The sequence below is a fragment of the Lissotriton helveticus genome, chromosome 5_1, assembly GCF_964261635.1.
Source record: "Lissotriton helveticus chromosome 5_1, aLisHel1.1, whole genome shotgun sequence".
NCBI lineage: Eukaryota > Metazoa > Chordata > Amphibia > Caudata > Salamandridae > Lissotriton > Lissotriton helveticus.
Genome location: NC_136065.1, coordinates 278158116 through 278174023, shown reverse-complemented (window position 1 = coordinate 278174023; position 15908 = coordinate 278158116). Strand labels below are relative to the sequence as shown.

The following is a 15908-nucleotide window of genomic DNA, read 5'->3' as shown; positions in this document are numbered from 1 at the left end:
TTCTCTTAAAATCTGATGGTTAAGAGCTAAATCTTTATTTAACCAACAGTTAAGCCAGAACAACAAGGGGCGCATGGCCAAGGTATCACATATAAATCGCAACCCCAATTCTTCATGTACCACCAAATTTGATGTTCCCCATGGCACTTCTAGTAGACGTTTAAAAAAATGTTCTCCGCCACCTGCAGAGCATCAGTTGCTGAATAGCCCCAGATTTCACTCCCATAACTGGCTATAGCAACACTTTTGGCCTGATATATTTTCAACATTGCCGCAATTGGGCTCTGACCCATCTTCGCGGCAAAGTTGAAAATTGCAGCATTCACCCTTATGCCCTCCCCCTTTTTCCTCTGGATAAGGGCCCCCCAATTCAAGCGGTCATCTAATAAGACACCTAGGTAAGAGAATATCGAGGCCATTGGTACTTTCTCATTACCCACTTTAAAAAAGTACTGTTTCCTCGGTCGGATCCCGGCCTGCATAATGTAAGATTTAGAATTATTAATAGCCAGATCACGGGCATCCATAAAGCTCCGAAAGGTGTCAAGCAGGGTCTGAAGTCCCCTTGCCTTCCTAGCGATGAGGACCGCATTGTCCGCATATAGCAGGACGGGCAAACCATGTGTCATCAGGAAGTGTCAAGTGATTCCATTGATTAATTAAAGCCAATACTTGCTTCCTAGCTCCCTTGGCATTTGCAGACTGGCCCGCTGTGCACATTTATATTTCTTTTAAGCAGCAGGCATCCTGACAAGAAGGCTTGTTTAGCTGTCCGCCTTCGGTTTCACAGCACAGGAGACTCCCTGCGTACACTGCAGCTGAAGCATTTCAGCTCTCTGAATGAACCGGCCTGGGGCAGTTATCTTTTCACAGAAAGGAACTGTTTTTCTTAACTTAAAAAAACATGGGCAGATCGTGTCCCTCCGATTCCGCCCACTCTGACCACTACTTGCGACCAATAAAGTTAGTTGTCAGGCAACTTCAACACGCTAACTCCGAGCTGAAATACTCCTGCTTCCTACATTGTCCTGTAAGCGATGTACTTAACCCAGAAGAGAGTACACACATATTTTAGCAGTCTAGAACTTGTGCCTAACTTTCATAGTTCAGTTCTCCACTACTTCTGGCCAGCCTCTGCCCTTCGTAATTTGGTTCTTGTGGATGCCTCTACAAACTGAAGTCTAGCTTGTGTCTTTCTCTCTAAAACCCCTTGTTCTCCCATGATGTTTTTACAGTACCTTTCTGTTGACATTGGGGCAACCCTGCTTCACGTTTTTGACAACCAAGTTTTAGGAAACCTAGTTGTTGCACTTAGGAATCAAAGATATTTGAAAGCATTCAGGGCCAGATGTAGGTAAATCTATTTTACTGACTCATAAATACCGAATCTTACCGATTCGGTATTTATGAATCGGTAAAATAGAAGTACTGAGATGTAGGTAAATCCAGATGTGCATTTACCGAATCGGTAATATTCGGTATTTACCGATTCGGTAAATACAGACCGGTAATGCCCATTCATTCCTATGGGCTTTGAAGCCCATAGGAATGAATGGGCATTACCGATTCGGTATTTACCGAATCGGTAAATACCGAATTTCACAAGGGTGCAGGGGGTGTCACTTTGACACCCTCTAGCACCCCCAAAACAGGTTTGGGTGCCATGTGGCAGGCATACATGCCCTAAGGGCAGGTCTGCCTGTCATATGGCACAGGTGTGCATGCACACAGGTGCATGCACACCGGAATCGGTATTTTACCATCAAATTGAATTTGATGGTAAAATACCGATTCGGTAAGGCTTGTGGGACTCAGAAGAGTCCCACCTACATATCAAATTTACCGATTCGGTATTTTACAGAATCGGTAAATTTACCGATCGGTAAATTTACCGATTCTGTAAAAATATGCCCCCTACATCTCAAATTCCATTTACCGGTCGGTAACGGCCGAATTCGGCCGTTACCGACATCTGGCCCTCAGTGCTTTATTTAAGAAAAAAGATGTCCTGTTCAATTTTCATAATATGCGGTTTACATATTTTAGCGCATTGCTCTCTTCATTTCTTGTGAGCCTTAAGTGCCAGGAGTCCCATTGCTGTTTCACATTACAATATCCTGTCTTATGGAAAACCACAATTGCCTGATTTGAAAGGAGTGAACAAAAAATACCATATGTGCCACTTCTCAATTTTCAGTTTCCAAAATTTCAATTTCAATTTCAATTTTATTAATTTTAATCCAAATCTGCTGGCATACAACTTTTGGTACACCACCTTCCTTGATACTTCTCTTTGGAGTCCTGATACTTCATAACTCAGTAATGGTCTTCATCTCCGTGCTTGTTTGTCGGCGCAGGAAGTTTCTTCCTGGATCGACAAACTTGACCCATACTCATTAGACAAACTAGAGTTGTTATAATTGGGCACCAAGTTGAACTGATGGTTGCCTAACTGTGTCTGTGCCAGTTTTGTATGGATTGTCTTTTGAATGACACTGAAGTGGAATATGAAATATTTTTGATTTAGGGATGGACTAGCCATAAAACTGATCAAGGTTCTTTTGTAATCCCTAAAATAAAATTTTTCCATTTGTTTCCAAGTTCTACTCTTGCTCCAGGTTGCTTTCTTTTTTAGGATTCTGCACCGTTTTCTTCCCACCAATCATTTGAGATGCTGTCAGAGATGGTTTCTTTTTCATAAAGAGAAACAGATGGTTACTCAATGTCCTCTGGTACGGGGAGATGGGATGTTTCGGTGAAGAACTTTATATCGTCTGCTACGTAAGGGCCAGAGTGCTATTACTCTTCAAATTTGTTTTTTCCTCAGAGTCCCTAGCAGGAAACTGGAACCCTGTCTCCTTGTTGCTATTAGGGCTGACCATAAATGAACACTGAATCTTTAGTACATTCTACAAAATAATTATTTTTGGGAAGGATGCTAAACTATCAGATGATCTGCGTTTTAGGTTCGGCCCTGACTGGGATTGTCCAAACTTGCATCTGGAATGAATCCAGCTATTGAAATAACAGTTATATTGTTGGATATATTTCAGATGCAAATCTTGGCAATTCTCCGTCCGGGCCAGTAACAAAATACAGAGATCACCTGGCAGTCTGGCATCTCTCCCAAAGATCAGGGAGTATGGCGAATATCATTTTGAATCATATTTTACCAGTTGTACTCATGGTCTAGAGTAGCGCAATCAAAGAGCACTTGGAATTTACCTACATTCCCCAGTGTAGCATGCTTTATCTTAGTATTGAAACATCTATAGAACTCTCACAATGAACCTCTGTCCTACTCCACCCATTGCATTATTTTCACATAATGTAGCACTATACCCCTCTGTAGCATGTATGTTTGTGTGTGTGTGTGTGTGTGTATATATATATGTAGGTATATATATATATGTATGTATATATATATATATATATATATATATATATATATATATATATATATATAAACAACGACCCCTCCATTGATGAGAAGCAAAAGGCCACACGAGGAATACCACGGAGAAGTCTTTATTGGAATTCAGGCATAATGCATTTTGGCGATGTTTGCGCCTTCCTCAGATGCCATTGTGAAACTGGCCCGACTCCATCCCCACCTTTAACTCTCCTGCAGCTCTCCCATTGGATAGAGAGCTCCGCCCCACTGTTCTTTGTTCACGCCTGCTGTAGTTCGATATTTTCACTACAGATCCCACAATTCTTCTGGATTGAAACAGGCAGCGTGTGGGGGAAATGATGTTGAAAATTTAATTTTTCAGGGAAGGTGAGTGTTGTTCCTATGGTTGGGCCATGTATTTAAAATGCTGTCCCCAGACTTCATCGGCTCCCCGTTTACGTTCCAGCCTCTCCTGGGGACTCCGAGCAGGCCGCGAGTCAGGATACAATGATTCCCGGCTCCTCGTATAGTGACAAGCTGCTCCAGGCAGCAGCCCTGTCTCTTCACCTCAGTCCGAGGCGGGCTGGAGCATACCAATCCCTTGGTTTGCCAGATGAGGCTCCAGCCTCTTGATGGAACGGGGCCTTTTCAGCACGCAACTGGCAGGCGTGCTTAAACATAAAACAACGACCCCTCCATTGATGAGAAGCAAAAGGCCACACGAGGAATACCACGGAGAAGTCTTTATTGGAATTCAGGCATAATGCATTTCGGCGATGTTTGCGCCTTCCACAGATGCCATTGTGAAACTGGCCCGACTCCATCCCCACCTTTAACTCTCCTGCAGCTCTCCCATTGGATAGAGAGCTCTGCCCCACAGTTCTTTGTTCACGCCTGCTGTAGTTCGATATTTTCACTACAGATCCCACAATTCTTCTGGGGGAAATGTTGTTGAAAATTCCATTTTTCAGGGAAGGTGAGTGTTGTTCCTATGGTTGGGCCATGTATTTAAAATGCTGTCCCCAGACTTCATCGGGTCCCCGTTTACGTTCCAGCCTCTCCTGGGGACTCCGAGCGGGCCGCGAGTCGGGATACAATGATTCCCGGCTCCTCGTATAGTGACGAGCTGATCCAGGCAGCAGCCCTGTCTCTTCACTTCAGTCCGAGGCGGGTCGGAGCATACCAATCCCTTTCTTCACTAAAAAAACAAAGGTTACAGGGATGCTATAGTTAGCAAATAGAGTTAAAAAAAACTTAGAAATTGACTAAAAAAACAAAGGTTACAGGGACGTTATAATAAGGGTCAGATTTTACTCATACTAAACCAGAGAAATTCAGCCGTTATAGTTACCCGAGTTAACTATAACTCGCGCCACTGCAATGCACTGCTTATGACCTCACATATTAATATTACATCACTCATGACATGGTCAGTGACATCACTGATGACATCTCAACTGACATCATCCTGTGAGTGTTATAAAAACATGTATGAGTGTTAAATATATATATATATATATATATATATAATACTGATAAAATATTGCTTACTAAAAATCAACACAACTCAGCATCCACTTCATGACATAGGTTTGTGGCTTAAATTGACCTTTTTTCATACCATGACTTTCTGAGCCATACTGGTGTTGGATAGAGGAGATGTTCTGTAAATACACAGGCGATTTGACCTGTCGAACACGCTGCTCCACCAGAGCATGGAAGGCATTTTGAGAACCAGAAGTCGAGAGTATATTGCTTAGCCCTTTTGACTTTCAGGTGATGCATTCAGGAAGTACCCTGGCACTCACGGACAAGGTGGTGTGTTGGTCAGGTGACAATGTCCTTAGGAGATCCTTATATTCATTCCAGGTTGAAATGTGGACAACCCTCCCTTTTGGTTTCTTAATGGCTATATATTGCCACAAGATATTGTAGACATAATGAAACACTATCTCTGTATCAAATTATCTTAAGTTAATGCTCAACCATTTGGGCTTATGAAGTGCCTTGGTAGATGCATTTTGTAAATATGGTCACGAATTGAGCACTAAGGGCCATATGTATCATGGTTCCGTTTTGCGAATTCTAAATAGCGATTTTTAAGGAATCGCTATTTAGAAATCGCAAAATGGTATGTATGTAGGAAATCGCTTCTTTTTAGCGATTCCTTAACATTCCTAAATTGCGATTAGCAAATTGCTAATCGCAAATTTCCCATTCATTTCTATGGGCCAGGAGGCCCATAGGAATGAAGGGGAAATTTGCGATTAGCAATTTGCTAATCGCAATTTAGGAATATTTTCAAGGGTGCAGGGGTGTCTCAAGAACACCCTGCTGCACCCCTGAAAATGACATGTGGGGGCATATGGCGCACATACATGCCCTAAGGGCAGGAATGAGCGTCATATGGCACCTTTGGATTTAAAAAAAATTTTGTTACAGAATTCGCAACTTACCACCAACTAGACGTTGGTGGTAATTTGCGAATCCTTATGGGCATTTTTGAATTATTTTTTCTTTGATACATTGCATTTAAGAAATCGCAAAATTTGCGATTCCTTAAGTGCAATCGCAAAATAAGGAATGGCAAATTTTGCGATTCCTTATTTTGCTGCAAAAATGTTTCATACATACCATTTAGCAAATTAGCATTCGCAAAGGCCGAATTTCGGCCTTTGCGAATGCGAATTTGCTTGATACATATGGCCCTAAGTCATCTGCACTATGATCACATTGTATATTTTACACCTTGCTCTGTATAAGGCTGAATAAGAAATTGTTTAAACAGAAAATAGAGTGAACTGTATTTATGACTTAGTGTTTTCATTATTGAATCAAAATGTATATGAACAATTGGATCGGGTACTTTAGATACACACACAAGGTTCCTCTGTGAATTTAGTCCCACAGGACATTTGTTGCTTTATAATACATTTATCATGCAGCGCAGGTCTGTTTTTATGATGGACAATTCATTGCTGGGTCCTCAATAAGTCAGTTATGGTCAATCAATCAATCAATCAATCAATCAAACCACTTGTATAGCGCACTACTTACCCGGAAGGGTCTCAAGGCGCTTGGGGGAAGGGGTCCGCTACTGCTCGAACAACCAGGTCTTGAGTTGTCTCCTGAAGGCGAGGTGGTCCTGGGTCAGCCGAAGGTGGATGGGCAGGGAGTTCCATGTCTTGGCCGCCAGGTAGGAGAAGGATCTGCCTCCGGCGGTGGCTCTTTGGATGCGTGGTACGGCGGCGAGGGCGAGGCTAGTAGACCGTAGCTGGCGGGTGGGCGTGTAGAAGGTCAGGCGGCCGTTGAGGTACTTGGGGCCCAGGTCGTGGAGAGACTTGTGTGCGTGGGTGAGGAGCCTGAACGTGATCCTCTTGTTGACGGGGAGCCAGTGCAGGTTCCTCAGGTGGCTGGAGATGTGGCTGCGTCGGGGTATGTCCAGGATGAGTCGGGCGGAGGCGTTCTGGATGCGTTGGAGTCTTTTCTGTAGCTTGGCTGTGGTTCCGGCGTAGAGGGTGTTTCCGTAGTCCAGTCGGCTGGTGACGAGGGCCTGGGTGACCGTCTTCCTGGTTTCTGTCGGGATCCATCGGAAGATCTTGCGAAGCATGCGGAGGGTGTGAAAGCATGATGAGGAGACGGCGTTGACTTGTCTGGTCATCGAGAGGGAGGAGTCCAGGATGAAGCCCAGGTTGCGTGCGTGGTCTGTTGGCTTGGGGGCGGTGCCCAGGGCTGGGGGCCACCAGGAGTCGTCCCATGCGGAGGGTGATGGTCCCAGGATGAGGACTTCCGTCTTGTCTGAGTTCAGTTTCAGGCGGCTGTTCTTCATCCACTCGGCGACGTCTTTCATCCCTTCGTGTAGGCTGGTTCTGGCGGTGTCGGGGTCTCTGGTGAGGGAGAGGATCAGCTGGGTTTCGTCGGCGTAGGAGATGATGTTGAGGTTGTGTTAGCGTGCGATGGTAGCAAGGGGTCTCATGTAGATGTTGAAGAGGGTGGGGCTGAGTGATGATCCTTGCGGGACGCCGCAGATGACTTCGGTGGCCTCGGAACGAAACGGGGGAGGCGGACTCTCTGTGTTCTTCCGGCGAGGAACGAGATGATCCACTCCAGTGCCTTCTCTTGGATGCCGGTGTTGCTGACACGTTGGACTAGGGTGCGGTAGCAGACAGTGTCGAACGCTGCGGAGAGGTCCAGGAGGATGAGTGCCACTGTTTCCCCGTTGTCGAGCAGGGCTCGGATGTCGTCGGTGGCGGCGATGAGGGCGGTCTCGGTGCTGTGGTTGGCTCTGAAACCGGACTGCGAGGGGTCGAGGGATCCGTTCGTCTCGAGGAAGGCGGCAAGCTGTCTGTTGACGATCTTCTCGATGACTTTGGCAGGAAAAGGAAGAAGCGAGATGGGGCGGAAGTTTTTGAGGTCGGTGGGGTCTGCTGTTGGTTTCTTCAGTAGGGCGCTGAGCTCGGCATGCTTCCAGCTCTCCGGGAAGGTGGCGGTGTTGAAGGAGGTGTTGATGACGTCCCGGAGTTGGGGTGCGATGGTGGAGTCGGCCTTGTTGAAGATGTGGTGGGGGCAGGGGTCGGTTGGAGATACAGAGTGGATGGTGTTCATCGTGCGGGCTGAGTCTTCGGTGGTCACCGTGGTCCAGGTGCGGAGGGTGGCGGTGGGGTGCGTTGGTTCGACGGTTGGGTGCGTGGATGGTACGCCGAAACTGTTGTGGATGTCGGCAATGTTGCGGTGGAAGAACGAGGGGAGGGAGTCGCAGAGCTCCTGTGAGGGAGTGATGTCGTTGTTGCCAGTGCTGGGGTTGGAGAACTCCTTGACGATGCTGAAGAGTTCCTTGCTGTCGTGGGCGTTGAAGTCCAGTCGTTACTTCAGTGATTTCTTCTTGGTGGTGCGGATGAGCTGGTGGTGCTTGTGGGTGGCGTGTTTGAGGGCGGTTATGTTGTCAGCGGTCTGGTTGAGGAGCCAGGCTTTTTCAAGGGTGCGGCAGGTCTTCTTGGAGTCTTTGAGTTCGTCGGTGAACCAGGGGGCCTTCTTGCTCCTGGGCCTGCTGGGAGGGTTCTTCAGTGGTGCGAGGTCGTCGGCGCAGGCAGTCAGCCACTGCGTGAAGTTGCGGGCTGCTTCGTTGGGGTCCGTTGTGCTGGCGGGTGGGTTCTGGCTAAGGGAGGTGGTGAGCTGGTCGGCGGTGATCTTGCTCCAGCTTCTGTGAGGGACCTGTTGCGGGTGGTGGTGGGTTGTGGTTTTTCTGAAGCTGAAGTGGACGCAGCTGTGGTCGGTCCAGTGGAGTCCGGTGGAGTGGCTGAAGGTGATGTGCTTGCTGGATGAGAAGATGGGATCAAGCATGTGGCCGGCGTAGTGGGTGGGGGTGTTGACCAGTTGCTTGAGTCCGAGGTTGGCGAGGTTGTCCAGCAGGGCAACGGTGTTGCGGTCCTTGATGTTCTCCAGGTGGAAGTTGAGGTCCCCTAGGAGGATGTAGTCGGCGGAGGGGAGGGCGTGTGGGCTGATGAAGTCCGTGATGTCTTCGCTGAATTGTGTGCGTGGTCCCGGGGGTCTGTAGATGAGGGTGCCTCTGAGGGTCATCTTCGGGTCGGTGTGAATCTGGAAGTGGAGGTGTTCAGCGGCGGCGAAGGTGTCGTTGGAGTCGATCGTGATGCGGATGGTGTTCTTGTGGACGATGGCGATGCCTCCTCCGGTCTGGTTGCCGCGGTCCCTCCTGATGATCTTGTACCCGTCCGGGATGGCGATGGCGATGTCAGGGGCTGAGGAGGCGTTCATCCAGGTTTCCGTGAGGAAGGCGATGTCTGGTGAAGTGGTGTCGAGGAGGTTCCAGAGTTCCACGGCGTGTCTGTGGACGGAGCGGGTGTTGAGCAGAATGCACTTGAGGTTGCTGCTGGTGTATGGCTTGGTGGGCGCGGTGCGAGTTCGGAGGCAGGTGAACTTGCAGGTTCTGCAGGTGAAGGGTCCGTGAATTCGTTTCGGGGCGGCCCGGCAGCAGGTGGGGTTCCGCCGGCATTGAGTGCGTTGAGGGCGGCGGCGTCGTAGGTATGTCGGGTCGTCTTGCATCGGTGGGGGCCAGGGGTCTTGGCGCTGGGCGTGGTCCGGGCGCAGACGGGCTTGCCTTTGGCGCACAATCGGCGCGTCCGCTGTGCGTGACCGCTGCGCGTCCGCGCGGTCGCCATTTAAGGCTAAGTGGGAGGGAGGAGCAGCTGGGAGGCGGGAGCGGGGAGGGCACAGAACAAAAAAGGGGGCGTGGCCGCGTGGACGGCGGCGGGAAGCGGGGAGCGGGGCGGGCAAGGCACGGGGGGACAACAAAGATTATGCTAAAGGAAATACAAATACAAATACAGCAGAAACAACAATATACTGTGCAAAAACGGCGGAACAGGCACAGGGGGACAGCTACAGAGATTATGCTAAAGGAAATATAAATACAACATAGACAACGACCCCGGTCAAGAGTGTCTGCCAGTATCAAGGTTTCTTCTAGGAGTTTGCCTATGGTATGTATCTAAACTCCCTAGCCCCAAACATGTGTTGGTTCCCAAGGTACTCTCTGAATTTTTAGTGATAAAATTGTGCTTCTCTTCATTTTACAGGGTATCTATTCATGCTTTCGCGTACATACATCTCATAATGTCATAAGGAGTTCTTAATACACCTAGTGTTTGCCAACCTACACAGCCTGATATTTAGCCGCATGATCTGAATATGTAAAATCTTAGGCTTAATTGTTGCTGAGTTTAGCTTTTGATTAATGTGATAAAAATATCCATTTTATTATACATTTCTGGACTCAACTACTATATGTTGTTTAGATTTTCAGAGGTTTTACACAGTTAAATTGATTCAATTTATTCTCAATTTGCAGCCCATTTGAGCTTTGTTTTAGTGTTTTTCATGGTGCTATGCATAACAAATGTCTTTCCTACCATTGTGTCTTGCTGATAACACAGAGTTTATTGTCACCCTCTCAGAGGATGAGGAAGGTGCAGCTGACCAATTTAGATCTTACCTGTTCGAACTGGCAGAATGGATGGTTAGGAGCTGCCTCAAGCTCAATGGCGATAAAACAGAGATCCTTATTGTTTGTAAAATTCCTCCTGTTTGGTCCTCTACTTGGTGGCTGGATGCTTTGGGGCCCACTCCAGCCCACATGGCTAAAGTTGAAAACTTGGGGGTCTTGTTTGATTGTAGCTTTGATATTTGATAACCTGATCGCTTGTGTAGCTGGTAAATGTTTTATCACAGTTAAGAGTCTGAGGAAGAACATCGATCTCCTCCCCATAGCCGCCAAGAAAACTATTGTGCATGCCCTGATGATATCCAAACTCGAATATTGCAACGTATTATACATCAGGGCCTCACTAGACAGACTGCAAAAGCTGTAGAGAATCCAACATGAGGCAGCACAGCTATTGTTAAATGTCCCCAGACGTGCGCCTATGTGCCTGGCCTTGGGCAAGTTGCACTGGCTTCCTTAAGAGCAAAATAATTTCCTTCAAATCACATAACGTTTAATGGCAACGCCACCCGGTATCTGTCTTCTCTGATGAAACTGTACCAGCATGGCCAAAGCCTCAGGTCAACCATTGCCAGGTTGGCGGAAGCCCTCATGGTGAGAATTGAACCCAGATGGGTGACTGCCCCTTTGGGTTTCTAGCATCGAGATTATGGAACATGTTACCATTTTATCACAGGCCTGAGTTGTCAGAAACAACCTTTCGGAAAAAAACCTGAAAACCTGCCTATTTCAGTCATTTTAATCTGAATGGCCTTGGTTGCTGTCCGCTATCTAACGTGAGGTTAATACTGTAATTTAATCCTCTCCTTTTTTGTCAGATATGTATGGTATAGCTCCTACAGAACGGAGACGCTGCAGTTGGAGTAACCAAGCTCTCTACAAATATTATTATTATTATTACAGGTGTGTTTCTCATTTTGAATACATTTATTCAGCAACATTTTCCTTTCTGAAAATATATAATCAAATCCTCCTCAATGTCAGTTTTATTGATTCACCCTAGGATTCTTGTTTCTGCAACTTTCAACTGGTAGCCTTGTCTACCTCGAAGCAGCAGGGAAAGAACTCAGCATTGTGCAAGGCATATGTTTGTAACAGAATGATGATGGATTCAACCCAGATCTGTGACAGGGCGAGTGTCTGAAAAGTTTCAGCGCTCCGTCCATCATCTCCTTGTGTTTGATATGTTTGTAAAAACCATGGGCTTAGCTTGTGTTTGCACACCTAAGTACACAAAACATTTATGAGATAATCGGTACTTGGACTTAAAGTTGGGTGCACAGTAGATTTGTTACATCAGTGACTTTGGAATATCTGCATATGTACCTCTTTAAACATATTTGAGTACATATACTTGATATTATCTAATCCTTATATGGGTTCCGAGCTCTCAAGCAAGCCCTGGCTGAACTTATAGCTGTGTTGCTAGGAAAACATACTAAATAGGATAATGTGCATAGTTGGGGATACATCGTATATTCTGATTGGAAACATCATCTGATTCTTGACAGAGACTAGGGCCCAGTGACCTTCAGACGGAAATATCTGCAGCTCCTTTGCTTGCTATTCTGTAAGTTTCAACCCTCTCCTCATCAGAGGAAAGCTTTGAAGCTTTGACCTTGGACCTAACAATCGGTCCCCGAGATTGCTGATGCACCTTCTCCACTTGTTTTCAGCTAAAGGAAGGTGTTTCCAGACAAGTTAACTGATCTATTTCTGTTTCGGGGAGCAAATAACTATGTTGGGGTGAATTCTGTTAAAACAGGTCAACTGAGTGAGAGATGTATTGAAAGGTTATATGCTCCTTTTAAATATATTTAAATAAGTAAATGCACATTTACATGCATACACTGACCAATAGAAAGGTCAACATTTCACAAAAAAGCATGGTCCTTGTGCGCAGCATTGTTTGTGGATCCTCACCAATAAAGATATTTTAATGAATAAGTATATGGTGTGGTCATTTGAAAGCATTACAAATACAAAGCATATGAAAGTGAAAATGTACAACCTACATAGTGATGAGCATTAGATCCTTCTTCGTTCCAGTGCCATCAGGTCCTCACATTAAAAAACACATGACTAATCATGTCAGTCCTTTCCTTTAACATATATATTTTGTTATGTACTGTCTTGATTCAGATGTGCCACGGCAGCCTCCATAAGTCATTGACACAGTTGCAGTTTTTAACCTTTATATGTTTCGTATTTGTAATGGCTTTAAATACCTAAACCTAGTCATTCATTTGAATTAAAAAAATATCATTATGTTGTGTTTTTCAGCCCACAATGCTTTAGGACAATCAAATCTGATGTCCTGTTAAATGTATATTTCTAGTTGTTTCTCCTAATTATGAGGCATCTAGTGTTGTTCTAAGCTTGCTGTCGCCAAGTTAGTTGTTTTCCAGACTATCCACCTGAAAAATATTTGCTTGCAATTAATCTATATAATAAATAATTATATAATCGGTCATGATCCTGTAAATCTGGAATTGTTGAGCACTTACTTTAAAGAATCCAAGGTTAATCCACTTTTTGTGTTCATCCTTTCCTATTGCCTTAATTCTCTCGTCTGTAAGAGCCCACCCACAACATGCAAGGGCCCCCAGACCATGCAGGTTCAATGAACATCAGAAATAGATTTAAGTCATCCAGTTCCAGACATATATCAGAGTCCTTGCTTTGCTTCTTCGACCCGTTCTCACTTGATAATTTCCTACTGCTTCATTTGTAGATGACCCACACATTCCAGAGCTATGGTCCTGGTGTGCGATACATCAAATTCCAGCATGGTGGAAAAGACTCCAGGTACTGGAAAGGATGGTATGGAGTGCGAGTGACATGCAGCAGCCTGGTGATTGAGCCCCGGTGGAGGCAAACGGACAGTGACAAGATGAGCCAGAAAAGTATCCCTACCGTGTATGGCATGATGAAGAATGGCAATGCACAAGGCTTCTTTAAGTATTAAGTCATGACAGAGAGCCTTTGACTGAAAGCACCATTGTTCCAGCCCTGTAGTTCATGCATATACTCCTATTTATTCCAATAAGGCAAATAGAGGGTGGAGAAAGAGAGTTTAGTCTGTTAAACTATTAAAACAGACATATCTCAGTCAATGTATGTTGGTGACAAAAATTAAGAAGTTGACAGGCATTTCTTATTTTGATCAAGACTGGAATTTTCTTGTCACTTGCATTTTAACCTGCTCAGAATTCAGATCACTGTCTGAAATATCATTAACCCATGCAATACTGTATCTGAGAAGTGTACTATCACCGCATGAGTGATAACAATCCATAACTCTTGTTTACAGAGCTAATCACAGTCCATTCCCAACTGCCTTGCTTGAACCACATGCCTGAACGCCTTCCACTGTCCCACACCACACCTTCCGTGATCCCCAAATCCCAGGCTTCCATTTCATACCACAATTGAGTTCATTGACTCTGCTTTTAACACTTCACTGGATCCCCCCCACCCACCACCATCAACATTTTTCATACTGGTTTAATGAGAAAATAGAGACTTCAAAGGTACCTGCTACCAAAAGAGACACAGGAAATGTGGACTGAAAAATCTAATTGTATGCAGAAGTATCAATCTTTATTACTGTGACCTATTACACATTCCCAGATCTAGCCATACTCTCTTCCCAACTGCAGTAGGGTTGTTTTAAATTACTAGTCTAATTGCAGTAGCACATATCTGGGAACAAGATCTTGATGGTGTAATTAAGTGCCGGACAATATGTTTGCATGGACATCATTTGAGGGCTGCCAAGGGTCGCACATGCGACCCTCAGTTTGACCCTTGCGACCCCTGGCTTCAGTGATTGCAAAGGCAATGCCAAGAACAGAAGGTGAACATTATGAGCACTGTTTGTTTTCTGCAGCTCCCATTTCGACCTGGAACATTAAACATTTGGTTAAGTTCAATTTAAAATGACATACAATTCAAACAATTTTCTCCGGATTTATAATTACTGTAAAAAAACCATGTAAGATGTATTTGAATACAAACTTCACCTTTGTGATTGGCATTTATTAATAGTGATAAAGAATAAGTAAAGTTAATAACATAATTTACATTCAAAATATGGTCTGCATTAATTACTACAAGTGGACAAACCACTATTTTGTATGAGGCTCTCTCTGTAATTTTCCATTACATTACGTTCTTGGGCTATTGAGTCTACACCAGAGGAACCGGTAAATCTTGACAGATTGTAATATAATTTGGAAATCCCACTATTTCTTCATGAATCAAACACATTATTTTTCATGCAGTCAAATAGAGAAATGTGCAATATTCCTAAAGTGTTAGCTCCCTATTTAATGTACATGTTGTATAGAAAACGTACATTTTTTGTGTTAGTAACTTATGTTATATTATTCTGTGCAAGAGGGGTTCTTAATGTCTCAGTGTCAATTATGGTGTTGGATTTATTATCAAGGTCGTGTGATATCATTTCTTGAGAGGATTCAGTGTCAAAGATCATATGATGTCACTACCTATGCTGCCATTGGATGGGGGGGAGGGTGTTAAGTCATTTCCACTACCCCTGACATTTGTAGTGAATTTACGTTCATGTTTGTTTGTAAGTAGAAATTGCTATTAGTTGTTTATTTTTTTGTTTTATATTTTCTGCATTTATTTATATAGTTTCTATAATGTATTTTCATATGCTACCTTTATAACATTAGATTTAAAAAATCTGATTAATAATGGTGATCCATAATACGCGTTTGAAGCTGATACGTTAGAAGTGTGTACACAGGGATTATATCACGCTTCAATGGCTACACAGATTAATTCATCCAAATAGGAGCATTGCCCCAGACACAGATCAGCTGTTGGGACTTATATTCATATGTGGTGTTCATGTCCGGGTGTGGGTGCTTTCTGGGGTGAAGTAATCCAGGTACTGGGGGTTCTGACTGAGATGCCACTACTGCCGCCCATTCAGCTATGTCTTTTGGCCCTGGTGACTCAAGCTAAACACACTAAGGGGCATATTATCAAGAAACGGCGCAAAAATTATCACCGTTTTAGCGGCAGAAAACTGCCGCTAAAGTGGCGATAATGGGATTGATAATATGCCCTTGAGAGTTCCAATAGAAGCCCATATTTTGGTGCCAACATGGGCTTCTATTGGAATTCTCCAGGGCATATTATCAAGCCCATTATCGCTGCTTTAGCTGCAGTTTTCTGGCGCTAAAGCGGCGATAATTTTAACTCCGTGCTTGGTAATATGCCCCAGAAAAAGTATTGGAGCTGGGCTTGGCTGTGGCGAAGAAATGTACAGTGCTAAAGAGGTTGACGAGCGGAATGTGGGGTGAGACATAGATTGGTGTTTAACATGGCTGATAAAGGGGGCAGAATGGAATGGGACTTGGTGGAGGTTCAACTACAGCAGGAACTTAAGGAGCCAGTTGCAGAACAGGAGGTAGGTCCTGGAGATGATTGGTATGTGAATATTCATGGGGGTTTACAGGG

General features: G+C 44.8%; 1 protein-coding gene across 1 annotated transcript in view; it reads left to right on the top strand.

Moving 5' to 3' along the window:
- LOC144752444 (uncharacterized) overlaps nt 1–14745 on the top strand; it is a 351451-nt gene extending 336706 nt beyond the window's left edge. The window contains exon 20 of the mRNA XM_078640371.1: nt 13147–14745. Within this exon, the coding sequence (XP_078496497.1) occupies nt 13147–13380 (234 nt within the window). The 3' untranslated portion in view covers nt 13381–14745. The remainder of the gene's footprint in view (nt 1–13146) is intronic.
- The last annotated feature ends 1163 nt before the right edge of the window (nt 14746–15908 follow it).